Consider the following 27383-nt stretch of genomic DNA (forward strand, 5'->3'; position numbering starts at 1 on the left):
GTGTTTGATGACTTTTCGTTAGTCGGATGTTCACAAAAATTATGGTTTTTGCCCAAATTTGACATTTTTACAAGGGATAATAGGAGAAAATGCCCACCAGAATTTGTAACCCCATTTCTTCTGAGTATGGAAATACCCCATATGTGTATGTAAAGTGTTCTGCTGGCAAACTACAATGCTCAGAACAGAAGGAGCGCCATTGAGCTTTTGGAGAGAGAATTTGGTTGGAATAGAAGTTGGGGGCCTTGTGCATTTACAAAGCCCCCCGTGGTGCCAGAACAGTGGACCCCCCCCCCCCCAATTTGACCCCATTTTGGAAAATACACCCCTCACAGAATTTTATAATGGGTGCAGTGAGTATTTACACCCCACTGGCATTTGACAGATCTTTGGATTTTTCATTTTCACGGACCACTGTTCCAAAAATCTGTCAGACACCTGTGGGACGTAAATGCTCACTGTATCCCTTATAACATTCCGTGAGGGGTGTAGTTTCCAAAATGGGGTCACATGTGGGGGGGTCTGGCACTATTGGGGTCACATGTGGGTATTTTTTTTTTGTTGTGTTTATGTCAGAACTGCTGTAAAATCAGCCACCCCTGTGCAAATCACCAATTTAGGCCTCACATGTACATAGTGCACTCTGACTCCTGAGCCTTGTTGTGCGCCCGCAGAGCATTTTACGCAAACATATGGAGTATTTCTGTACACTAGAAAAATTGCGTTACAAATTTTGGGGGTCTTTTTTTCCTTTTACCTCTTGTGAAAATAAAAAGTATAGGGCAACACCAGCATGTTAGTGTAATTTATATTTTTTTTTTACACTAACAGGCTGGTGTAGACCCAAATTTTTCCTTTTCATAAGGGGTAAAAAGAGAAAAAGCCCCCCAAAAATTGTAACACAATTTCTCTCGAGTACGGGAATACCCCATAAGTGGCCCTTAACTGTTCCCTTGAAATACGACAGGGCTCCGAAGTGAGAGAGAGCCATACGCATTTGAGGACTAAATTAGGGTTTGCGTAGGGGTGTACGTAGGGGTATTCTACACCAGTGATTCCCAAACAGGGTGCCTCCAGCTGTTGCTAAACTCCCAGCATGCCTGGACAGTCAATGGCTGTCTGGAAATGCTGGGAGTTGTTGTTTTGCAACATCTGGAGGCTTCATTTTGGAAACACTGCTGTGTGATATGTTTTTTATTGGGGGGGGGGGGCATGTAAGGGGCTGTTTATGTAGTGTTTTAGCCTTCATTATGTGTTAGTGTAGTGTAGTTTTTTTAGGGTACATTCACACTGGCGGGGGTTTACGGTGAGTTTCCTGCTAGGAGTTTGTGCTGCGGCGGAAAATTTGCCACAGCTCGAACTTGAAACAGGAAACTTACTGTAAACCCACCCGTGTGAATGTACCCTGTACATTCACATGGGGGGGGGGGACCTCCAGCTGTTGCAAAACTACAACTCTCAACATTCACTGACAGACCTTGCATTCTGGGAGTTGCACTTTTGCAACAGCTGGAGGCACACTGGTTGGAAAACCTTCAGTTAAGTTCTGTTATGTAACTCAGTAGTTTCTACCCAGTGTGCCTCCAGCTCTTGTAAAAGTGCAACTCACAGCATGTACTGATTGCCGAAGGGCATGCTGGGAGATGTCATTATACAATAGCTGGAGGTACGCAACTACAACTCCCAGCATGGCGAGATAGCCGTTTGCTGTTCATACATGCTGGGAGTTGTAGTTCTGTAAGATTTAGAGGGCCATGTTTTAGAAACCACTGCACAGTGATCTCCAAACTGTGGCCCTCCAGATGTTGGAAAATTACAAATTCCAGCATGCCCAGACAGCAAACTGCAGTGTGGGCATGCTGGGAGTTGAAGTGTTGCAAGATCTAGAGGGCCACAGTTTAGAGACTAATGTATAGTGGTCTCCAAACTGTAGCCCTCCAGATGTTGCTGGGCAACTCACCGGCTTCCGTAGTCTTCACCAGGGAGCAAGCCGCACGTCATCGCTGCCCGCTGCCGCCGATGGTAAGTGACCTTCGGCGCCGCTCTTCCGCAGTTCCCCCATTCTGCCCGGACTACTGTGGGTGGGCAGAATGGGGGAACTGAACTTTACCCCCCCGGCCCTGATCTGCTGTTGGTCGGTCGCTTCTGACCGACCAATAGCAGGGATAGGAGGGGTGGCACTCCTGCCACATCACTCCTATCCCTTCAGGGGGATCGGTGGTGTCTTGGACACTCCCGATCCCCCTTATTTTCTGGGTCACCGGAGACCCGTATAGCCCAGAATTGCCGCAAATTGCCAGTCTCAGGATCCCCCTGGGCATTTGCACGGGATGCTTTCTAATAGATATCAGTAGTCATCTCGATCCAGGCCCATCCCGGTGCGCAGCGGGGATCGAAATTCCCCTGGGTGTACAGGTACGCCCTGGGTCCTTAAGTTCCAGGGAGCCAGGGGGTACCCATATGCCCTGGGTCCTTAAGGGGTTAAAGTAACTCCAACAATTTCCTCTTCTTTTCTGCAGCTCACATATAAGATTTTCTATGTAGACTGTAACTAGATGGGGGATAATGTCACATCCACTGTGCGGCCAGAGGCATAGTTGAGGGCGGATGGCAAAAATATACACACAGATAAAGTTCTTCCTTGTAACAGCCTGTTTTTTGGGGGAGGGCGTGAGGCTTCTATATCCCTTTCTAGAGACTATAGTGGTCAATGACTTTTCTCTGTTAATATGTTTTCATCCATAAATTTCATACACCTTCTACATTGTCTTGTATAGACAATTAATTAATATAGGGTATATTTCAAGTTGAATTACCTCAAGGAAAGTCTTAAATGGGCACTATCTGATCCCCAAGCATTTTATAAAGAAGAAAAAAGAAAACTGCTCCTAAAAATACCACCACCAGGGGTCTCGATACCTACTGGGACACTGCTTGCAGCAGCATCTGGCTTGTCCATGAGTTATGGACAAGAGATGACTCATGGACAAGGCCACATGAACAGACAGAAAGGAAACAATGTCCAGTGTGGTATGTTGAGTAAAATCAGGAACTATTTATTCACGGAACAATGGATACATACAGAAATAATACACCATCACGTTTCGGATTGAGCTGTATCCTTAATCATAGCATAACAAATATATACATGTAGAAGCGTATACATATAGTTGCCATCACAAAGTTAAAAGCAGCATACAAAAAGTGGAAAATGCAAATAGCATATAAGACCCGGAGTCCTGATTCAGTATTAAGTATTATATCAAATGATACATAATGGAATGGATAGAAAAATATACAAAAATTTAAGATGGCATCAGTTTCGTAGTCAGTTTGGCGATGCCTATCTGCGCTATCGTCCATTCACTTGCAGGTCTGCCTAGGCTGCTGGGGAGGGGTGTCAGGAGCAGTACCAGCTCCATCAGCAGCAGCCTGAGTCTACAGTGGCTGATGAGTAGCTTTCTTCACCCGCATAGTGAAGCAACTCATCAGCAGCAGGTAGACCTGGAGCAGGACCTGAACCAGCAGGCGGTGGCATACCTTGACATGACCATGCCAACACACCTTGAAGATCCTCTGGACTTCTAGGCAGCCAAACTTGATTTGTGGCTGCAACTAGCAGAGTTTGCCCTGCCCGACCAGTAGCGTGCCATCAGAGCGGGTGTTTAGTGCGGCGGGGGCCATAGTCTCCCCAAGGAGAACTTGTCTCTCCAGGAAAAATTTGGAGATACTGACCTTTGTGAAGATGAATCAAGAATGGATCAGCCAGGATTTCCAACAACCAATGCCTGATGCATCAGAGTAGATTGACCATGGTGCCACAAATATGGATAGTGCCAAACAGATTTAACCCCTTCCCTCTTTGGCAATTTTTCATTTTTGCACTTTTGTTTTTTCCTCCTCACCTTCTAAAAATCATAACACTTTCAATTTTCCACCTAAAAATCCATATGAGGGCTTGTTCTTTGTGCCAACAATTTTACTTTGTAATATCATTAACAATTTCACTACAAAATCTACGGCAAAACCAGACAAACATTATTTATGGGGCAAAATTGAAAAAATAAAACCATTTTGTAATTTTTAGCGGCTTCTGTTTCTACGCAGTGCAGTGGAAAAAATGCACCTGATATTTATTCTGTAGGTCCATATGGTCGCAAGGATACCCAATTTATATAGGTTTGATATTCTTTTGCTACAAAAAAAAATCTGTATACACAGATAGTCCCATAGGGGACTATAACATTGCACACACTGATCAGTGATCAGTGTTATTGCCGCTCGACTGCTCATGGCTTGATATCAGACATGGAGCAGTCATTCGGCGATCGGACAGCAAGGTGGTAGGTAAGGATCCTCCTCCTGTCCTGCAAGCTGTCAGGACTCCACAATTTAACCGCTTTGGTCCCAAACAGCACCACTGAGCCAACCGGCAATGTTTACTTTAGTTTTAGATGTGGCGATCAATTTGCTCGCCGCATCTAAAGGGTTAATGCTGGACATGAGCCCGATCGGCAATGTCACGCATTAGCCGTGGGTCCTGGTTGCCTATAGCAACCAGGACCCACCTGGTTTGATGCGCGCTCACCTGCTGAGTGCGCGTCATACCTCGGAAGCTGAAGATTGACGTTAATGAACGTCCATTTGTGGCAAGGGGTTAAGGTGCTTCTTCCCAGTTACAAAAATTCCTCTGCATCAGACCTTTTTTCACCCACCTTTGTCACCGGGTACTGGGATTGCTACCACACCACTCTGTCACCGGGTCACTTTCCGGACTCCTGATGCTGCCACCTCCAGGCTGTCTCATTCTGCCACCATATGGTCTCCACATGCTTCCGCCACCTCCAGGCTGTGTCATTCAGCCACTATATGGTCTCTTCATGCTGCCGCCACCTCTAGGATGTGCCATTCAGCCACTATATGGTCTCCACATCTGCCGCCAACTCCAGGCTCTGCCATTCAACCACTATATGTTCTACTCATGCTGCCGCCAACTCCAGGCTGTGCCATTCAGCCACTATATGTTCTACTCATGCTGCCGCCAACTCCAGGCTGTGCCATTCAGCCACTATATGTGCTGCTCATGCAGCCACCAACTCCAGGCTGTGTCATTCTGCCAGTTTATGGTCTCCTCATGCTGCCTCCACCTCTAGGCTCTGTTATTGTGCCGCTGCCTCTAGGCTCTGTCATTGTGCCGTCATGTGACTCCTTGTTAGATTGGGTTTTGTGGTCATACAGTATTTGTTCAAAGTAAACGCTGGCACATTAAACTTGTGAATCTAATATAAATCTTAAATTAAAATAAAAAAAAAATCTGTTTAATCTTTTCAAGACTAAGGCCCTATGGTCGACGATGTCATAGTACCTGTAGAATTATCACAAGAATCCAATGAAACATCTTGGAGCGATAACAATGAACCATAACTGATTAAATGAAACATTCACACTTTCACAGTCGGGGGGGGCTGAGATGCACAGGCTAAAACAGGTGGTATCTCGCCTGGCAGAGGACCGCCAGCTCGATGCTCACCATAATGGGTAATCAAAAAATGTTAATAAATGAAAATTAAATTAATAAAAAATTACATAAAAAACTGCCCCATCCAGACACTCTGCGGCAGTGATTCTAATAGTGATGCCTGTAATCTGCATATCATACTGAATAACAGTATTATTTCACTGACACAGCACACACCCTGTGCGTGTTAGGACAAGGCAAAGTGTTCTACACCCCTATTGAGCCTCTCTGTAGGCCAGAAATAGCCATTTTTAATAGCGATTTGCTGCAAAGAAATTCGGTCCAAACCAAATTTTTTCGGAGAATTCAGCGAAACGGTCAAGTCGAATTTTTCAGAAATTCGCTCATCTCTATCTGTGATCTCCATAGTAAATAAGGTGGAATCCTGCAAGTCTGAAACAACATTTCCCAGTAGTAAAAACCTGACACAATATATAATTTATTTGGAATATCCATTTTCCTTACAAGCAAAAAGTTTCAAAGTTTGAAAAATGCAAATTTTTCAAAATTTTCATGAAATTTGGGGATTTTTCACCAAGAAAGGATGCAAGTAATGATGAAAAATTACCATTATGTTAAAGTAGAATATGTCACGAAAAAACACTCTCAGAATTAGAATCAAAGGTTAAAGCATCTCAGAGTTAATGCATAAAGTGACAGTGGTCAGAATTGCAAAAAAGGTAAGGGAAAATGTATATTTTTGCTTGATTCAGAGGAAATTGAAAATATTTTAGGGCCTAGACAGATGGGCACGTGATATTTGGACCCACCATAGTTCTACTGAGCAGAATTTGGACCTTCCTAACACATTTGATTAAATTTGATTAATTAGTATATTGCTTCCCAATTGCCCTTGGTAACTACTTATGTCTTGTTCTTATATTCCTATATTATTTCTTGCATGCTTAGACCTTCGCTTGGTACATAATGTTTGTGTGTTTGTTCTACAGTCTATGGCCATCTGACTTAAAGTTTACACTTTAACCAACATTATTGTATAAAGAACATACTTGAGTTCCTTGTGATTCTGGTTTAAAAATTTTATATTGGATTTTTTTGAGAAATTTACAACAAAGTAAAGATTGGCCAAAGAAAACAACATGGCCAAGGAACAATACATAACAAATACAAGACACAGTTATATAAATGTTACTAAAGCAATCACTCAGCTGTATGTAGAAATATTAATTTGCAGAATCATGTCTTTGGATGTTGCGGATATTATAGACATATCCGGTAGATCATTATAGGTCATCTTGAAAAATAAAAACGTCACATAAGCAGTTTCAAAGTATTTTATAGTCATACCTATAACTCTGCAGTGAAGAATAGGATTTTTCATGACTAGATCCCGTAGTCCTCCTGTCTCTCGTCACAGGAAGATTCACCAGAAATATGTGCAAAGTGTGACACACAGTAATCATAAGTAATGGGTAGTTAGAGTAGTACCATTTAATAATATAGGATGAACATAATTCAATGGAATGGATCCCAAAACAGCATGAAATCTAATAAAACCGTGATAGAAGTGATGCGCATGGTTAATTAGCAACACCTAGGCCAGTGGATAGTGCTTCGTCCAGGTCTTCCCTCTTGACTCGCAGGTCCGTCTGTTGTTTAGCTTCCAAGCGTATCCTTGTGATTCTGAAAAGATGACCCTGACATTTTAATATTGCAATGTCTGTGCATGTTGTCAAAGGAAAATGACATTTATTGTGGTCACTTGAGGATAATTTGTCTAGGGAATCAGTAATTATACAACAAAAAAATATTTTACTAGGAGGGTGAGGGGGTAATCAAGCAGCATAGGAAACCACATAGCAGAAAGAGTTTAAAGGATGAACAACTTTACATAACATGTTCCAAACTGTATTCCTCACTGAAAATGGCATAAGACCCAATGCTACATATTTGGTTGAATTTTCACTGGTTGAATATGTGCCATTATTTCTCAATTTAATACACATAATCAATGTACCTTTTGTGGTATAATCTCATGACCCAATATGCAATATGTTACATTATGCATGTAATGTAAGGCTTGTTTTCTTGCATAGTTCCCCTTATGAAGTAAATAATAACACATAAATCTAATGCAAACAGATACATTTTACTTAACCCCTTAAGGACTCAGGGTTTTTCCGTTTTTGCACTTTCGTTTTTTCCTCCTTACCTTTTAAAAATCATAACCCTTTCAATTTTCCACCTAAAAATCAATATTATGGCTTATTTTTTGCGTTGCCAATACTACTTTGCAGTGACATTAGTCATTTTACCCAAAAATGCACGGCGAAACGGAAAAAAAAATCATTGTGCGACAAAATCGGAAAAAAAAACGCTGTTTTGTAACTTTTGGGGGCTTCCGTTTCTACTCAGTGCATAATTCGGTAAAAATTACACCTTATCATTATTCTGTAGGTCCATACGGTTACAATGATACCCTACTTATATAGGTTTGATTTTGTCGCACTTCTGGAAAAAATCATAACTACATGCAGGAAAATTTATACGTTTAAAAATGTCATCTTCTGATCCCTATAAGTTTTTTATTTTTCCATGTACAGGGCGGTATGGGGACTCATTTTTTGCGCCGTGATCTGAAGTTTTTATCGGTATGATTTTTGTTTTGATCGGACTTTTTGATCACTTTTTATTCATTTTTTTAATGGTATAAAAAGTGACCAAAATACGCTTTTTTGGACTTTGGAATTTTTTTGCGCGTACGCCATTAACCATGCGGTTTAATTAATGATATATTTTTATAGTTTGGACATTTACGCACGCGGCGATACCACATATGTTTATTTATTTATTTTTTACAGTTTTATTTTTTTTATGGGAAAAGGGGGGTGATTCAAACTTTTATTAGGGAAGGGGTTAAATGACCTTTATTAACACTTTAAAAAAAAATTGCAGTGTTATAGGTCCCATAGGGACCTATAACACTGCACACACTGATCTCCTATGCTGATCACTGGCGTGCATTAACACGCCTGTGATCAGCATTGTCGGCGCTTGACTGCTCCTGCCTGGATCTCAGGCACGGAGCAGTCATTCGTCGATCGGACACCGAGGAGGCAGGTAAGGGCCCTCCTGGTGTCCAATCAGCTTTTCGGGACGCCGCAATTTCACCGCGGCGGTCCCAAACAGCCCGACTGAGCAGCCGGGATACTTTCAGTTTCACTTTAGAAGCGACGGTCTAAACGGTTAATACCGCACATCGCCGCGATCGGCGATGTGTGGTATTAGCCGCGGGTCCCGGCTGTTGATGAGCGCCGGGACCGAAGCGATATGATGCAGGATCGCGGCGCGATCCCGCTTCATATCGCGGGAGCCGGCGCAGGATGTAAATATACGTACTGCGTCATTAAGGGGTTAAAGGAGTACTCCCCTGGAAAAAAAAAATCAATCAACAGAAAGTTAAACAGATGTAAATGATTTCTATTTAAAAATATTAATCCTTCCAGTACTTATGAGCTGCTATATGCTCCACAGGAAGTTCTTTTCTTTTTGAATTTCCTTTCTGTCTGACCACAGTGCTCTCTGCTGACACCTCTGTCCATTTTAGGTACTGTCCGGAGAAGGAGAGGTTTGCTATGGGGATTTGCTCCTACTCTGGATAGTTCCTACAATGGACAGAGGTGTCAGCAGAGAGCACTGTGGTCAGACAGAAAGTAAATTCAAAAAGAAAAGAACTTCCTCTTGAACATACACTAGCTGCTAAGTACTGGAAGGGTAAGGAGTTTTAAATTGAAGTAATTTACAAAAATTGTTTAACTTTCTTGCACCAGTTGATTTAAAAAAAGTTTTCCAGTGGAGTACCCCTTTAACGCTTCTTCACATACAGCAGCACTGCAATCTTAGTACAGGTACAGAAGCTTAATGGTTACATTAACAAAAGGTAACAGTGTCACTTGAATATTAAAAAACAAAACATTTATATCAGGAAAATAACATTAGAGGAAAGAAGGTTTTACAGACATCACACACAGGGATTCTTTACTGTAAGAGCAGTGAGACTACAGAACTCTGTCACATGATGTTGTTATGGCTGATTCATTAAGTTCAAGGGAGGGCTTTCTTGAAAAAATATATACAGTACATATTACAAGTTATGGGCACTAGATTTCTGAAGGTGGGGCATAGTCCTAGGGATTTATTCTGATTGCGATCTTGAAATCGGGAAGGATTTTTTTCTTTTTTCCCAACTTTTGTCATATTCAGCAGTTTCAGATCCTGTTGACTCCACAGGATCCTCTCCCTTCACAAAGGTCCCCATTAGTTATAGTTCCTACTGATGACTGCCACTCTCTCTCTTGGGCCCTGCCTTTCACTGAGTCTTCCTTCAATGTCACCATACCCTCAGGTACTGCCTAGCGGACTATTCCCTCACTGTTGCCCCTAGAAGGCAAAAAAATAAAATAAAATAAAAAAAACAAGATCTGCACGGTTAAGAATACTTGTTCCCAAAGACCTCACTTTTAGGGACCCAACCCGTCCTTCTCTTCTTTTTTTGGTTCTAGCTCACTGCTTTTCTGACTGCCTCAACCAAGTAAAATCCCAGTCCTACTATCTGGCCACACTTCAAGCCTAACTATCCAGGCAAAATAATACAATCCTTCTGCTGTTATCTATCATTCATGAGGGCAATGGAGGCTAAGTATTTTAATTGCAAACTCCTAGGGATGTCAGACCCAGACCACTATACAGAGATAACTGGCTTTGGCACTGTTTGTCTTTTCGAAGAGAGGTCAAAAATCACCTTTGCAGAAAGTTTCCTGTCCAGTTTTCCTGAACACTGATAGACTGACATGTAGATCTTGCTCTAATATGAAATAGGTTGTCTCATCAAGACAACCCATTTCCATTAGCCCCATTAGAGAATATTTACATCATAGGAGAGGTACCGTATTTTTCGCCCTATAGGACGCACCAGCATATAAGACGCACCCAATTTTAAATGTGCAAAATCTAGAAAAAAAAGATTCTGAACCCAACAGTGATCTTCAACCTGCAGACCTCCAGATGTTGCAAAACTACAATTCCCTGCATGCCCGGACAGCCGTCGGCTGTCCGGGCATGCTGGGAGTTGTAGTTTTGCAACATCTGGAGGTCCGCAGGTTGAAGACCACTGGTATAGGAGGTAATACTCACGTGTCCCCACCGCTCGTCACCGCTGCCCTGGATGTCGCTCCATCACTGTCGCCGCGTCCCTGTGGTGTCCCCGACGCTCCGGACGTGTTCTTCCCCAGGATCCACGCTCTCCGTCGCCGTCATCACGTCGCTACGCACGCCGCTCCTATTGGATGACGGGACGGCGTGCGTGACGACGTGATGCCGTCGAAGGAGAGCGCTGGCCATGCAGGGGATCCCGGCATGGAGCAGACACCGAGGAGGCAGGTAAGGTCCCTCCCAGTGTCCTGTAAGCTGTTCGGGACACCGCGGTTTCACCACGGCGGTCCCAAACAGCCCGACTGAACAGCCGGGTTAGTGTCCCTTTCCCTTCAGACACGGCGGTCAGCTTTGATCGCCACGTCTGAAGGATTAATACAGGGCATCACAGCGATCGGTGATGTCCTGTATTAGCCGCGGGTCCCGGCCGTTGATGGCCGCAGGGACCGTCGGGGTAGGTGTGGTATTCTCTGTATAAGACGCACTAACTTTTTCCCCCCAGTTTTGGGGAATAAAAAGCGCGTCTTATACGGTGAAAACTATGGTACTTGAATGGCCAAAAAGAGTGATCAACTGCAGCGTCCCCCAGTAATAGCAGTTATTTACCGCAAATTCCAGGAGCTGAACCAGCTGAACCTGCATAAGCCAAGATGTCTAAAAGAGGTATTTAGCTGCCCCATTGTGTATTGTACAACTAGGTGTCCCCGTTGCTGCAGAATACCGTAAAGCATAACTCATAGCTACTACAAAGATTAGGGTGCATCATATATATCTGTTAATGGAGGACAGTGAATTTCCCCTTTCATTTCAAATAAAGCTTCTTTCCTTCAGAAGCTGAGTCGTGTGTTATCGAGAATAATGAACTTCCTACTACACATTATAAGAGTCATCTGGAACTCCCATAACCTAAATAAATGCACTTGGCATACAGCCTTCTGCTTTTATATGGTCACTGAACCCTAAAATGACTTCTTATATCTTTATCATTTACAGTGAAGGGGAAGCATTATACCATATACCCATATATTTCGTTTTGAATGAATTAATGTACAGCATATGGCAGTATTTTAAACAGCAACAGACTTTGTAGATAATTCTAAAGGTTCACTTATATAATGTGCTTTTTTATTGCAGAATACAAAGTAAAGAGAATTTATTAGAGAAATGATTTGCTGAGTACAGCTCTCTAGAAATATGAGTATCAAAGGTTTTACTGATAACCTTTTATTTGAGAATTTATATTTTAAGACACACTTTATCGGGATCATCATTTAACCCCAGTTCTAGAAGTACAAATTCAAAGGCTTTATTGAAAACTCAGATATTGATCTGCAAAATGACTGAGAATGTTTTAGAGGAAGAAAGGGAAGGTAAACCAATATAAAGTTAACACAGAAGAGTACAATGCAAAGGTAATATAGCTGAGAGATCTACCCATATATTTAGCTTTTTCATATATTTGGATACATTTCACATTTTAATCAAAAAAGTCCTGAGCAAAGCAAAATGCTTCTTACTTCTATAATTATTGGAATTGCTTTGGAAAAATACAAAAATAACATGCAACATTCCTTATCTCGCATAAAAAGGTTAGAAAAAAAATCTATTTACAGTAGCAAGAGCAGAATTTTGTAATGCAGGGAATCCAAGTGAGTTCATGCCCATGGCCAAGATGGCAGAATGGCCACTTTAAATACTAACTCTCTGTAACACTCACGTTTCAGTAGACAGGAACACTGGTGGTAGTGGATCCGCTGGACCTGTGTGGCAGATGACACGGACCGTACCAGGAAGCGGAGTCTAAGGTGACGCTGGTTTTCACCAGAGCCTGCCTGCCGCAAAGCGGGATGGACTTGCTGCGGCAGGCGGTACCCCAGGCACTTTTTTTTTTTTACTGCAAGTCAGCACAATGGGACTGAGTAAAAAGGTCCACTTGTCATCCCTCACTGCAATTTTGTAAAACATAACTTTTATTATGGTAAATAGTATTAGTGCGCAGAATTAAAAACCCAGCATCATCCGCACTGGATCATTATTTGTATACTGTCGTCACACAGAACAATCACTATGAAATCAGTGCAGCACATCTGCAGTGTGCCGATGACAGTGCTGATGCTGTTATTAAAACTCTTCACAGAGCCCCCACTAACATGTTTTGTCACAGGTGTGAAGTCCTCAGAACCTCTCATTATTACTATTTACTATAATAAAAGTAAAATTTAACAAAACCACAGTGAGGGATAACAAGTGGACCTTTTTACTCAGTCCCATTGGGCTGAGTTGCAGTAAGAATAACATATGTTAAGTCCACCCCTCACTTAGGTCATTGATCCTTGGGATCCTTTATGTGAGCTACCCCTGTCACGGTTCAACCACACAGGCGACTGAGGAAATTGAAGGCACAGGCAGTAAACGGCAACGCGTGGCCAGGATAGCAGAAGGTCAGGGCAGGTGGCACAGTAGTGTAGTCAGGAACATATCAAGTGGTCAGTAGGCAGAAGGCAAAGGAGCAAGGCGAGGTCACAGAACAAAGGGTACGATACACGGCATGGTCTTTCACTCAGGCACTAGGGCAACAAACAACTGTTAGGGAAGTGTGGGAGGTGGAGGAACTTATGAAACTGAGCCACAGGTGTTCACTTAATTATTGAGCATACTGGCCCTTTAAATCTCCCAGCTCCAGCGCGCGCCCTAGGGGACTGGACTGGGACACGCGAGCCGGAGCAGAGAAGGAGAGGAGGCAGGAGAAGCACTAGGTAAGTGACGGGCTGGGATTCGCATGCGGGCGCGTCCTGTGATGTGAATCCCAGCCCGATGGCATCAGGAGGTGACGGGGCCATGCACTCACGGCCAGCGTGTGCAGCCGGAGCACTGAACATAACACTCTCACATACTTACATAGGGGTTAGTGATTGTATTTATATAAATATGTAGATTGCAGGTGTATATTGTATTCATCTAAAGGTGCCCATATACCTTATACAAAAGTCAGCTGACCCCACTGCCACAGGCAGCTTTGACTGACTGTGTAAGGTATATGGTGACCTCTTGACTCTGTACTGACTGATGATACTGGTGGAGAAAAGGGTTGGACATGATGAATTTTCACTGCCTAACTCTTTTGTTTTCTGAGGGTTTAAGCGGTACTCTGATGAAAACCTTTTTTCTTTTAAATCAACTGGTGGAAGAAAGTTAAACATATTTGTAAATTACTTCTATTAAAAAATCTTAATCCTTCCAGTACTTATTAGCTGCTGAATGCTACAGAGGAAATTCCTTTCTTTTTGGAACACTGATGACATCACGAACACAGTGCTCTCTGCTGACATCTCTGTCCATTTTAGCAACCATGCATAGCAGATGCATAGCAGATGTATGCTAAGGGCAGCATGGTGGCTCAGTGGTTAGCACTGCTGCCTTGCAGTGCTGGGGACTTGGGTTCAAATCCCACTAAGGACAACAATAAATAAAGCATTATTGTTATTATAATAACGTCAGCAGAGAGAACTGTGCTTGTGATGTCATCAGAGAGCATTCCAAAAAGAAAAGAATTTCCTCTGTAGTATTCAGCAGCTAATAAGTACAGGAAGGATTAGGATTTTTTAATAGAAGTAATTTACAAATATGTCAATTCAGGTAGAGGACAGACATGGTGCACATCTACAATCTTGCACAATGATCTATTTGCTTCTTAGCATAATTTCAAAAACTAACAGGTTGTTAGTATATACGTTTTGATCAAAAAGTACAAAGCCCACTCGCCACGTCAAGGCCACCTATTTAGAGTGGGTCTCTAACGTCCCTAGCATAAAATGGCGTAGCACTGGGCGGCGACCACCGCAACACCAGTGCCCACAGGGGGAACGACCCACTGGCAGAGCGGCCCCAATGCCACTCAAACCAGTCCATGGGTCGCATCTCCCCGCAGACACGGCGCCACGGCAGCAACAGACGCCGCACAGCACCACACCAGTGTGAACAGGATGCTACAGCTCACTTACCATGCTCTCCCAGTCAGACTGGGAGGCTGCCAGGAAAGAAAAGGCCCATGTGTAGCTAACTACTACTTATATAGGGTTGGGCTGAGGGGGTGGGGAAGAGTGCAAACAACATGTTCAAAAAAAAAAAAAAAAGAGGGGATAGAAAAAACAATGTGAATTCAGGTAGAAGACAGACATGGTGCACATCTACAATCTTGCACAATGATCTAATTGCTTCTCAGCATAATTTCAAAAACTATCAGGTTGTTAGTATATATGTTTTGATCAAAAAGTACAAAGCCCACTCACCACGTCAAGGCCACCTATTTAGAGTGGGTCCCTAATGTCCCTAGCATAAAATGGCGTAGCACTGGGCGGCGACCACCACCGCCGCGACACCAGTGCCCACAGGGGGAACGACCCACTGGCAGAGCGGCCCCAATGCCACTCAAAACAGTCCATGGGTCGCACCTCTCCGCAGACACGGCGCCACGGCAGCAACAGACACCGCACAGCACCACACCAGTGTGAACAGGATGCTACAGCTCCCCGCAGCATAAAATGGCGTAGCACTGGGCGGCGACCACCACCGCCGCGACACCAGTGCCCACAGGGGGAACGACCCACTGGCAGAGCGGCCCCAATGCCACTCAAACCAGTCCATGGATCGCACCTCCCCGCAGACACGGCGCCACGGCAGCAACAGACGCCGCACAGCACCACACCAGTGTGAACAGGATGCTACAGCTCACTTACCATGCTCTCCCAGTCAGACTGGGAGGCTGCCAGGAAAGAAAAGGCCCATGTGTAGCTAACTACTACTTATATAGGGTTGGGCTGAGGGGGTGGGCAGACAACATGTTCAAAAAAAAAAAAAAGAGGGGATAGAAAACACAATGTGAATTCAGGTAGAAGACAGACATGGTGCACATCTACAATCTTGCACAATGATCTAATTGCTTCTCAGTATAATTTCAAAAACTAACAGGTTGTTAGTATATACGTGTTGATCCAAAAGTACAAAGCCCACTCGCCACGTCAAGGCCACCTATTTAGAGTGGGTCCCTAACGTCCCTAGCATAAAATGGTGTAGCACTGGGCGGCGACCACCATCGCCGCGACACCAGTGCCCACAGGGGGAATGACCCACTGGCAGAGCGGCCCCAATGCCACTCAAACCAGTCCATGAGTCGCACCTCCCCACACCTCACCTTTTTTCTAGGGACGTTAGGGACCCACTCTAAATAGGTGGCCTTGACGTGGCGAGTGGGCTTTGTACTTTTTGATCAAAACATATATACTAACAACCTGTTAGTTTTTGAAATTATGCTGAGAAGCAATTAGATCATTGTGCAAGATTGTAGATGTGCACCATGTCTGTTTTCTACCTGAATTCTAATTTACAAATATGTTTAACTTTCTGCCACCAGTTGATTTAAAAGAAAAAAGGTTTTCACCGGAGTACCCCTTTAAGCTAGTGTCAGAGCTGTCTGGCTGTGGCCTACCCCTTCTCATAGAGAACACATAACTATTCAGCCATGCCTAACATTCATCTGTATAAGGAGGCCAAGTGAGAAAACTGTCAGCTGAATGAGCATTCATCCGACAGTTATTGAAAATGTATAGATACATTTTGGAAGTGGAGTTAACATGGTGGCCTGGGACAAACAATGTACCTTTTATTTAATAATTGATTAAATGAAGCTACTCCATGAAGGAGATCCCTGCATACTGTAAATGTACCTATGATATGCTGTATTTAGTCTGTATAAGAACTACACTTATTTATAACTCGTTTTGTGCTTTTTAACCTCATTTGAGTTATGTACTACATCCATACATACAAACAGAATGGAGGAGCCATTCTGCCTCAGTGCTGTATTCCCTACTGAGATAAAGCTGTAGCCACAGTACATGAGATGTTACCCACAGAGACCTGATTGATTAATATGCTGCACAGCAGGACCCTTTGGCTCTGTAATTATAAACTCTATCTGTACTGTACACTATTAGTTCTGGATGAAGAGATAGCTGAGGGGACACAAAGCAGTGATTTACATGGCACTGTCAACCATCCTAAAATGAGAAATATACCCATTTGTGCACTTGAGAAGTGATGCTTTTATAATTTTAGGCAGTATCTCAGATATTCACCAGTGGTTTTGCAAATGAGTTACATGGTTGTTATCACTAGAAATAACAACTCTGGAGAAGCTTTTCTTCAAACATTCTAACAGTCCTCTTTTATACCCCCTGGAAATGTGCAAGGAAAGTAGAAATATAGCCAAGTGTCTATATATTTGTCTATATATAAAGTGTCTATATATTTAACTTTAACCCCTTAATGACGCAGTACGTAAATGTACGTCCTGGTGATGTGGTACTTAACGCACCAGGACGTACATTTACGTCCTGAGCATAACCGCGGGAATCAGAGCGATGCCGGCATCATGCGCGGCAGGTCCCGGCTGTGGATCGCAGCCAGGGACCCACCGGTAATGGCGGACACCCACGATCCCGCGGATGTCCGCCATTAACCCCTCAGATGCCGTGATCAATACAGATCACGGCATCTGCAGCATCGCGATCACTTAACAGGATGATCGCATCGCTGCCGCGGCGATCCGATCATCCTGCACGGCAGACGGAGGTCCTCTCAGCTGCCTCCGCTGTCTTCCGGGAGTCTTCTGCTCTGATCTGCCTTCCCGCAGAACAGAGCAGAAGATGACCGATAACCCTGATCAGTGCTATGTCCTATACATAGCACTGAACAGGATTAGCAATCGAATGGTTGCTATAAATAGTCCCCTATGGGGACTATAAGAGTGTAAAAATAAAAGTAAAAAAAAGTAAAAAATAAAAGTAAAAAAAAATTGAAAAACCCCCTCCCCCAATAAAAATGTAAATTGTCCTATTTTACCCCCAAAAAGTGTAAAAAAAATATTTTATATACATATTTGATATCGCCACGTGCGTAAATATCCGTAGTATTAAAATAAAATGTAAATGATCCCATACGGTGAACGGCGTGAACGTAAAAAAAAAAAAAGTCCAAACTAGCTGCTTTTTTATAACATTTTATTCCAAAAAAAATTTATAAAAAATGTAATAAAAGTTTTGTATAAGCAAATATGGTATTAATAAAAAGTACAGATCACGGTGCAAAAAATGAGCCCTCATACCACCGCTTATACGGAAAAATGAAAAAGTTATAGGTCTTCAAAATAGGGGGATTTTAAACGTACTAATTTGGTTAACAAGTTAGCGATTTTTTTTAAGCGCAACAGTAATAGAAAAGTATGTTATCATGGGTATCATTTTAATTGTATTGACCCAGAGAATCAAAAACACATGTCATTTTTTTACCATAAATTGTACGGCGTGAAAACAAAACGTTCCAAAATTTGCAAAATTGCGGTTTACTTTTCAATTTCCCCACACAAATAGTATTTTTTTGGTTGCGCCATAAACTTTATGGTAAAGCGAGTGATGGCATTACAACGGACAACTGGTCGCGCAAAAAACAAGCCCTCATACTAGTCTGTGGATGAAAATATAAAAGAGTTATGATTTTTTGAAGGGGATGAGGAAAAAATGAAAGCGTAAAAATAAAGGTCCAAATGGGCTGAGTCCTTAAGGGGTTAAACAACTGTTTATAAGGTAACAGGAGAAAATGCTGGTGTGGAGCCATCTACAGTGATGCTAGAGTGGAGAGGAGCTGATAATACAATGGCGTTTTGCACCATGGGGCTCAGTGAGGATAGTGGTGCTGTGTCAAGTAAATGTAAGGTTGGTGAACTGAAGGCCAGAGTGGGTATGTTCACTGTGGAGAAGTCGGTGGGCTGAAGGCCTGGAAGAAAAATAATGTAGGGCCTGTGCAGGCTCTGCATATCACTTAACCTAGTATGCTCTTGGTGAGCCTATTAAAGTAAATAGGACTTGTCATCTGGACATTACAGCAGTTCTGGAATATCGGCTGAAGCCAAGGCCAAAACTCATAGCTGGGGAGGGTAAAAAATTTGTCAGGAGGGACTGTTTGAGATATCAGCCTGTATAGAAATTCTAAACAGTGTGTAGCAGTTGGGGCCTGTGACAGGGCCTAATTTTTCTGTTCCTGTGGCATGGTGCACTGGAAATACTTTTTTGTTTGCATACAGCAAATTGTGTGGAAAAGTTGACTTGTAAGTCTTTCATTAATGGGGTTGATCAGCTTATTCAGAATTTTTGATGTATGACTTGGATTGTTCTAGAATAACAAAAAGACAATAGCTACCTGGCTCCTGTATATCCACATCTCTGCTACAGCCAATCACAGGTCTCAACTCTGTATGACATAAAACTACTGTGTATTTTTCTGTATCTGGCTTGAGGTATTACCTCAGACTATAAATATGAGAAACATTTAATGGCCTTTGGATACTGAGTATATTGTTTGTTTGTTTTTTGTTTTTTTGCTGATGGCATGTGTTCTGTGCTTCTTCATCTGTCCTATCTGGAAAGTTTCTCTGGCGAATTGCAGAGTTTTGGCCTATAAGGTTTTTTAGTCCTACTGTTGTTAGATTATTGCCCTGAGACAAAGTTGTTTATTTTGCAAGACTACTACTTCAATCTGTTTCAGTCATCTTATGGTGAGTTGCTGTTTACCATATCTCTTCCATAAATACATGCTTGGATGAATATCTCATGTGACTGCTGGCTGGATGCCCTATTATTTTATACCATAATTGCTGGGAGTAGCTGAGTACTAAGAGCTATTGTTAGAACTAAGGAAAGGCAAGTGCAAAAAGTGTGAGCTGGTTCTCCAGTCTAATGACCCATTGTTACAAGTTGTTGGGTATATGGACAGATCATTGCTGCTCAAATGTAAACAAGTTGGCAAGGAGGACAGCCACCATAGCACTGGATGTAGTGGGAATTAAAAAAAGACAGTATAGCTTTTATTTATTTTTATTTTATATTAGCACAGTCCTAAACTGTAGGGAAATGTTTTAATAAATTGGACAACCTCTTTAATTATGACAAGTTCTAGAAGATTATGTGGAATTATCAAACGTGGAGATCTGTTAGAAATTAACATTGTTCTGGGGTCAATGAGAAGTCAACAGCGACCTAAAAAGGAGTTAGATATTTAAGCGACAAAAACTTTTCCCTCATCCAGGATACTGTATGTATCTGATTGTGGGGAGTACGACCTCTAATAGGAACCTGAATCACCACACTGAATGACAAGGTAGGTCAGCATACCCTCCATTCATTATTTTTGGAGCCTCCAAAGATGAGAACAGCACTCGGCTAACTCTGACAACTCCATAGAGAATGAATGGAAGGCATGCCTATCTGGCTCCCCAATCAGCAAGGCGAGTCTGATCCCTGTTCTCCTGATCATGAAGGGTCTCAAAGGTGAGAAATCTCTGATCTGGCACTTATCCCCTATCCTGTGTATAGTTTGTATTGCTGGCATAAGATTTTAGCTTGTTGTGTTTGAAAATCTGTTTAAGTTTCTTCAGTAACATATAAATGCCCCTAATATTACTGCAACCATCATGCTTCTGTGCCCTGTAAAATATTTCCTACCATCAAGCATTTTCAGCTGTCATATGAAAAAAGAAAGAGTAAAGCATATTTATAGATATATATCTTGCACTGATCTGTGAATAGCACAGTATAGATCCATGTGTAGCTTCTCACCTTAATTTAACAAGCACTGAAGTAGTGAGATTATAAAACTTGACTTTTATTCGGTCATTTAAAAATAGTAGAAAACTCGTGAAAAAATGTGAAAAAAAAGTTTGACAGAAAATACTTTAACAGGCCGCCATCAATATATACAAAAAATACTCACATCCAACATACTACTCAAAGGTATATTTGTATGTAGATATAGGAGTCCACACATATAGTGTCATGAAGCATACTCCAAAATAAAGTCCAGCAATAAATGATTCTCAATACAGTATATCATATTATCTGTAGAGACACCGTAACTTTAAAAGCATATTTGTCATCCATGCATATTCCTCATATATCGGGTGCAGTGCTCACAATGACTTCTAGGTGTGTCACTTGATGGTTAATGCTCTTGCACACCTGCATATGTCCAGATAGCATAAATATCACCATATAATTCTTGTAAGGGCCAATACACACGGTGTGTAGTTGCGGTATTTGCATACAGTTATGTATTAGGTATGTATGTGGATTATTACAACTGTGGTCTAATTAGACAATGCATGTGGGCATAAGAGGGCATGAAAGGCTCTCAGAGGCTACTTTGGGTAGTGTAGGTGAATGATCGTTGACTACTAGACATTCCTCTACGTTGTTCTTGAAGACATTTTGCTCAGTTGACAGGCTTTAAGAGAGAGTAAAAGGAGAATGAAGGAGAATGATTATTTTGAAGAATTGCTCACCATATAAGCTGTTCTGACCAAGCTGTTAGGAGATGTTAGGAGCAGTGGTTACATGAGGGCATGCACACATGGTAGACAGGCTCTGGTCAGCCCAGACAGACCACAAGGAGAGAGGACTGCTTGATCCTTCATTAAAGGACAACAGCAGCATTAACACACTTATCCCCTATCCACAGGACCCAGCACGGGGTCCCCTGCACAGGGCCCACGCATTAGCGCACAGAGTGAGCACTAATGCTTGTAGCATCGACAGGGACCTATAAGGGTAACATCTGTGGGCAAATGTGCTTCAGGATGGCATATGGAACATTTATGCCTTCATGCCCAAGTGTATCTCATCTCATATTCAGGCTAGAGGTGGCCCAACCGAGTACTAGAGAACTTTACTTATAGTGTTTTCCCCAATTAACTTGTCCTTTCACTCTAATATTGTAATCACTTACACATATCATCATACCATTCACATATATAAAGTTTTATTTAATTCCAACATCTCCTTCTGGGTGCATTATTATTTGTCAATGAGTATATATTTGTTTGTGTGTGTATATATATATATATATATATATATATATATATATATATATGAATATATATATATATATATATATATATATATATATATATAGATGCAAATCAAAACATGTTGCAATATCTTGTAATACCTTTTTTATTGGACTAACAGAAATTTGTAGAGACAAGCTTTCGGGATTCCTCACTTTCTCAAGTCCAAAGCAAATCTTTGGACTTGATAAAGGGAGAAATCCCGAAAGCAAAATTCTGTTAGTCCAATAAAAAAAGGTATTACAAGGTACTGCAAAATTTTTTGATTTGCATCTGCATTACTGGACTAATACGGCTACTCAAATTTAATATATATATATATATATATTTATATATATATATATATATATATATATATATATATATATATATATATATATATATATATATATATATCTCCTTTGTTGACTGCAAAGCATTACACTGCACTGCCGGGCATAGCATTTATGTTTTTTTTTTTTTTTACAGATAAAAAAAATTAACAGGAACTTTCCAGTGAATCAGCAGGTATGTTATGTAATAATGAATTGTTATTGTGTTTTCAAAGAGTAGTCATATTAAAATATGTCATGCACACACCTTTTAAGCTGCTGAAAGACTTGTGAGAGACATTAGTGTCCTCTTCCCCCCATAATAGAGATGTTAAAGGTCTTCCACACACCAATAAGTGTTCTTATTATTTCTAATTACTGTAATGATAAATATATACTGCAGGATGTTTCTTCAGGCTAGACTGTTAGTCTATTAACCCCTTAAGGACTCAGCGTTTTTCCGTTTTTACATTTTCGTTTTTCCCTCCTTACCTTTAAAAAATCAAAAGTATTTCAATTTTGCATAATTTTTTGCACCACCAATTCTACTTTGTAATTACATCAGTCTTTTTACCCAAAAATCTATGGCAAAACGGAAAAAAAAAATCATTGTAAGACAAAATTGAAAAAAACCCGGCCATTTTGTTACTTTTGGGGGCTTCCGTTTCTACACATTCGGTAAAAATGACACCTTATCTTTATTCTGTAGGTCTATACGATTAAAATGATACCCTACTTATATAGGTTTGATTTTGTTGCACTTCTGGAAAAAATCATAACTACATGCAGGAAAATGTATATGTTTAAAATTGTCTTCTTCTGACCCCTATAACTTTTTTATTTTTCTGCGTATGGGGCGGTATGAGGGCTCATTTTTTGCGCCGCTATCTGAAGCTTTTAGCGGTACCATTTTTGCATTGATCGGACGTTTTGATTGCTTTTTTATTCATTTTTCGTTGATTTAAAAAGTGACCAAAAATGCACTATTTTGGACTTTGGAATTTTTTTGCGCTCACGTCATTGACCGTGCGATTTAATCAACAATATATTTTTATAATTCGGACATTTACGCACGCGGCAATACCACATATGTTTATTTTTATTTTTATTTATGGGAAAAGGGGGGTGATTCAAACTTTTAAAAGGGAAGGGGTTAAATGATCTTTATTCACTTTTTTTCACTTTTTTTTGCAGTGTTATAGCTCCCATAGGGACCTATAACACTGCAAACACTGATCTTTTACATTGATCACTGGTTTCTCATAGGAAACCAGTGATCGATGATTCTGCCGCTTGACTGCTCATGCCTGGATCTCAGGCACTGAGCAGTCATTCGGTGATCGGACAGCGAGGAGGCAGGTAGGGACCCTCCTGCTGTCCTGTAAGCTGTTCGGGATGCCGCGATTTAACCGCGGCTATCCTGAACAGCCCACTGAGCTAACCGGCATGTGTTCACTTTCACTTTAGACGCGGCGTTCAACTTTGATTGCTGCATCTAAAGGGTTAATAGTGCGCGGCAGCGCGATCATTGCAGCGTGCTATTAGCCACGGGTCGCGGCCGTTGTTAGAATCCGGGAGCGGACTCATGACGTAGCGGTACGTCATGAGTCCTTAAGGCGTTAAACAGGCACTATTTCTAACTCTAAAGCACAGTAAGGTGTAAAATGAAATGTAAATATGTCAAAAATGTACTCTTTCTAGCCATGTTTATATTTCATTTGAACACTATTATATCTATATAAAAATACAATGTACTCTCTGGGCATTCTTTGGTATAACTATTGCCTATAGCGAAAAAAAAAAAAAAAAGCTGATTGGTTGCTATTGGCAATTGCTCCATGTTTTCTCTGAACAGGTTTTAATAAATCTTCCTCATAACAATTTGCCTAATTTATTATTGGTGCACTATTATTTTGGTGCTTAATATTAATGTAACATATGCAAATCATTAACACATTCTATTAAAAAATCTTAATCCTTTCAGTACTTATGAGCTTCTGAAGTTAAGGTTGTTCTTTTCTGTCTAAGTGCTCTCTGATGACACTTGTCTCGGGAACCACCCAGTTTAGAAGAGGTTTGCTATGGGGATTTTCTTCTAAACTGGGCATTTCCCGAGACAGGTGTCATCAGAGAGGACTTAGACAGAAAAGTACAACCTTAACTTCAGAAGCTCATAAGTACTGAAATGATTAAGATTTTTTTTTAATAGAAGTAATTTACAAATCTGTTTAACTTTCTTTAGCCAGTTGATATATAAAAAAAAGTTTTTTCCTGGATAACCCCTTTAACCCCTTAAGGACCAAGGACGTACCGGTACGTCCTTGGTCCTGCTCTCCTGATATAACGCGGGGTTACACAGTAACCCCGCGTCATATCACGGCGGGACCGGCGTCATAGTGAAGCCGGGACCCGCCTCTAATAGCGTGCAGCGCCAATCGCGGCGCCGCGCGCTATTAACCCTTTAGTGAAAAGTGAAAGTTGTCGGCTAGCTCAGTCGGGCTGTTCGGGATAGCCGCGGCTAATCGCGGCATCCTGAACAGCTGACAAGACATCGAGAGGGCCCCTACCTGCCTCCTCGCTGTTCGATCGCCGAATGACTGCTCAGTGCCTGAGATCCAGGCATGAGCAGTCATGCGGCAGAATCGTTGATCACTGGTTTCTTATGAGAAACCAGTGATCAGCATAGGAGATCAGTGTGTGCAGTGTTATAGGTCCCTATGGGACCTATAACACTGCAAAAAAAAGTGAATAAAGATCATTTAACCCCTCCCCTAGTAAAAGTTTGAATCACCCCCCTTTTCCAATAAAAGAAAAAACACAGTGTAAATAAAAATAAACATATATGGTATCACCGCGTGTGGAAATGTCTGAATTATAAAAATATATCATTAACTTAACCGCTCGGTCAATGGCGTGCGCGCCAAAAAATTCCAAAGTCCAAAATAGTAGATTTTTGGTCACTTTTTATATAATTTAAAAATGAATAAGTCCTATCAATGCAAAAATGGTACCGTTAAAAACTTCAGATCACGGCGCAAAAATGAGCCCTCATACCGCCCCATACATGGAAAAATAAAAAAGTTATAGGGGTCAGAAGATGACAATTTTAAACGTATTAATTTTCCTGCATGTAGTTATGATTTTTTCCAGAAGTCTGACAAAATCAAACCTATATAAGTAGGGTATCATTTTAATCGTATGGACCTACAGAATAAAGATAATGTGTCATTTTTACCGAAAAATTTACTACGTAGAAACGGAAGCCCCCAAAATTTACAAAACGGCGTTTTTTTTTTTTTCAATTTTGTCGCACAATGATTTTTTTTCCGTTTCACCGTAGATTTTTGGGCAAAATGACTGACGTCATTACAAAGAAAAATTGGTGGCGCCAAAAATAAGCCATCATATGGATTTTTAGGTGCAAAATTTAAAGAGTTATGATTTTTTAAAGGCAAGGAGCAAAAAACGAAAATGCAAAAATGGAAAAACTCCCGGTCCTTAAGGGGTTAATCATGGCATGATTAAGGGTCCAGTTTGATCCAAAATGTGTGGGCTATTGTTCCTGTGTATATCCATGTGATTTGAAATAAAGATTTCCTGTTTTATCCTACTTACTGCGCTGGAGATCTCTTCTTGTCGTTCTTCAGTACACTCCCTCCTCTCTCTCTATAGATATATTTTTAGCATGAATTGAGGGTAAATTATGAGTACAGGAGGCAGAGGAACAGGGGTAGAAGAAATGCCTCATAAGTGGAAAACAAATGATTTTCTATAAAAAGATGTGTAACAAGATTTTATATACTCACTTCACTCTTCATTTAGGCAAAGTTAGTTGAAGCAATAGTGACCATTTCACATATACACAGCATAGTTCTGCTATGATGTATTACACCTGAATGCATTAAAAGCGTACAGCTATAAATAGATTTTTTAAATGCAGCTTCCAATGTGGATGAAACATATAAGAATATAGGATGTGATGTAATTTTAGTGCAGTATAAGTAAAGCAAAGTATCTGAAAAGCAAAGATTCCAAACATTGCACTTAGATTTATTATATAAAAACATGTTGCAAATTCAAGCTTGGCTTAAAAATCCTGTAGGGAATTGCTTTAGACATCAAGGATCAGTAAATAGAGGTCAAGTGCTAGAAATGTATCTTAAAGAGGCACTGTCGTTATGAAAAACTTTTTATATTTTCCAGTACTACTGATAAGATTTTTAAATATACATTTATTTAAAAAATTTTTAATTTTACAAAAAAATCTAAAAGGAAAATAGCTGCCACTAGAGGTCATCTGTCTTTATGCAGACAGACCACTCTGTATTTGGCAGCATACTGGATACATGCCGTAAAATGTGTTGGTATCCAATATAGGAGATCACCACTGCGCCACTGCAGCCTTCAACTGTTCCTAAACTACAACTCCTATGGTGAGAGTTGTAGTTTTGCAACTGCTGGGGTACAGAGTTTTTACAGAGTTTTACAAAGTGCCTCTAGCTCTTGCAAAACTACAAACAAAGGATGTGTGGGCATACTGGGAGTTGTAGTTTTTCAATAGCTAAAGGCAAAACTGCTCTAACACAGTGCTTTATAAACACTGCAGCTCCAGCTGTTGCAATGCAAAATTACAACTCCCAGCATGCTTGAACAGCCAAAGCTTTCTCTGACTCCTGAATGACAAATAAGCTGATCAGACATTCAGGAGTCTGTGAAAACTGAATGACACACATAGTGACAGGTATGTTGATTAGCATCCAGCTTCACTAGGAACAGATAAAAAATTTATCCATAAAAACTACTGTGCAGTGATTGTCAGACTGCCAGTCTACAACCAGACTCAGAGCAGCTGAGTCATCCACAGTAAAGAAAGAGATGTACACGCCCCCTCCATAAGGCAAGAACAAAAAGCAAGTGAGCAACATATAAATGCTATTTGTTAGGGATATATAGGTCCTAGACACATAAAAATGATATAAACATGATCAGGATTAGGTACTGAGTAACATATCACTTTTTTTTTGCACTATGACAGGTACGCTTTAAATAACATGTAAAACAATACTGTGGCAATCACATCATAACAAACACTTTGCATTTTGCTTATAATGTTGAATATCAAGCACTTTGCATATGGGTTAGTAGGTGAACAGAAGGCCAGCTGTCAGAACATTCAACAAAGAAAAGTCTATTCTTTTCTAAATCACTTTATAGCATGTTATGCGTAGAGATTTCTAAAGATGTTACTTGTTTTGTGCAGAAATGATGTCTTCCTCTGCAATTATCTCCTTTCTCTTGGACCAAGCATTGTATTTTAGAGCTTTTGTTGCTTTATGCTGCATGAATTATCAAGTAAAAACAGGTTGCTAAGCGATAATATCTATACAGTTTTACCTTGGTTAAGTGCAAAATAAAATGGTTAAATGCA

General features: G+C 41.0%; 1 protein-coding gene across 5 annotated transcripts in view; it reads left to right on the forward strand.

Moving 5' to 3' along the window:
• SNTG1 (syntrophin gamma 1) overlaps positions 1–27383 on the forward strand; it is a 647197-nt gene that overhangs the window by 588646 nt on the left and 31168 nt on the right. For all 5 annotated transcript variants that reach the window (XM_056521890.1, XM_056521891.1, XM_056521889.1 and 2 more), the window contains one exon: positions 22113–22151. In XM_056521890.1, coding sequence (XP_056377865.1) covers positions 22113–22151 — 39 coding nt within the window. The remainder of the gene's footprint in view (positions 1–22112; positions 22152–27383) is intronic.

The sequence above is a fragment of the Hyla sarda genome, chromosome 5, assembly GCF_029499605.1.
Source record: "Hyla sarda isolate aHylSar1 chromosome 5, aHylSar1.hap1, whole genome shotgun sequence".
Lineage (NCBI taxonomy): Eukaryota > Metazoa > Chordata > Amphibia > Anura > Hylidae > Hyla > Hyla sarda.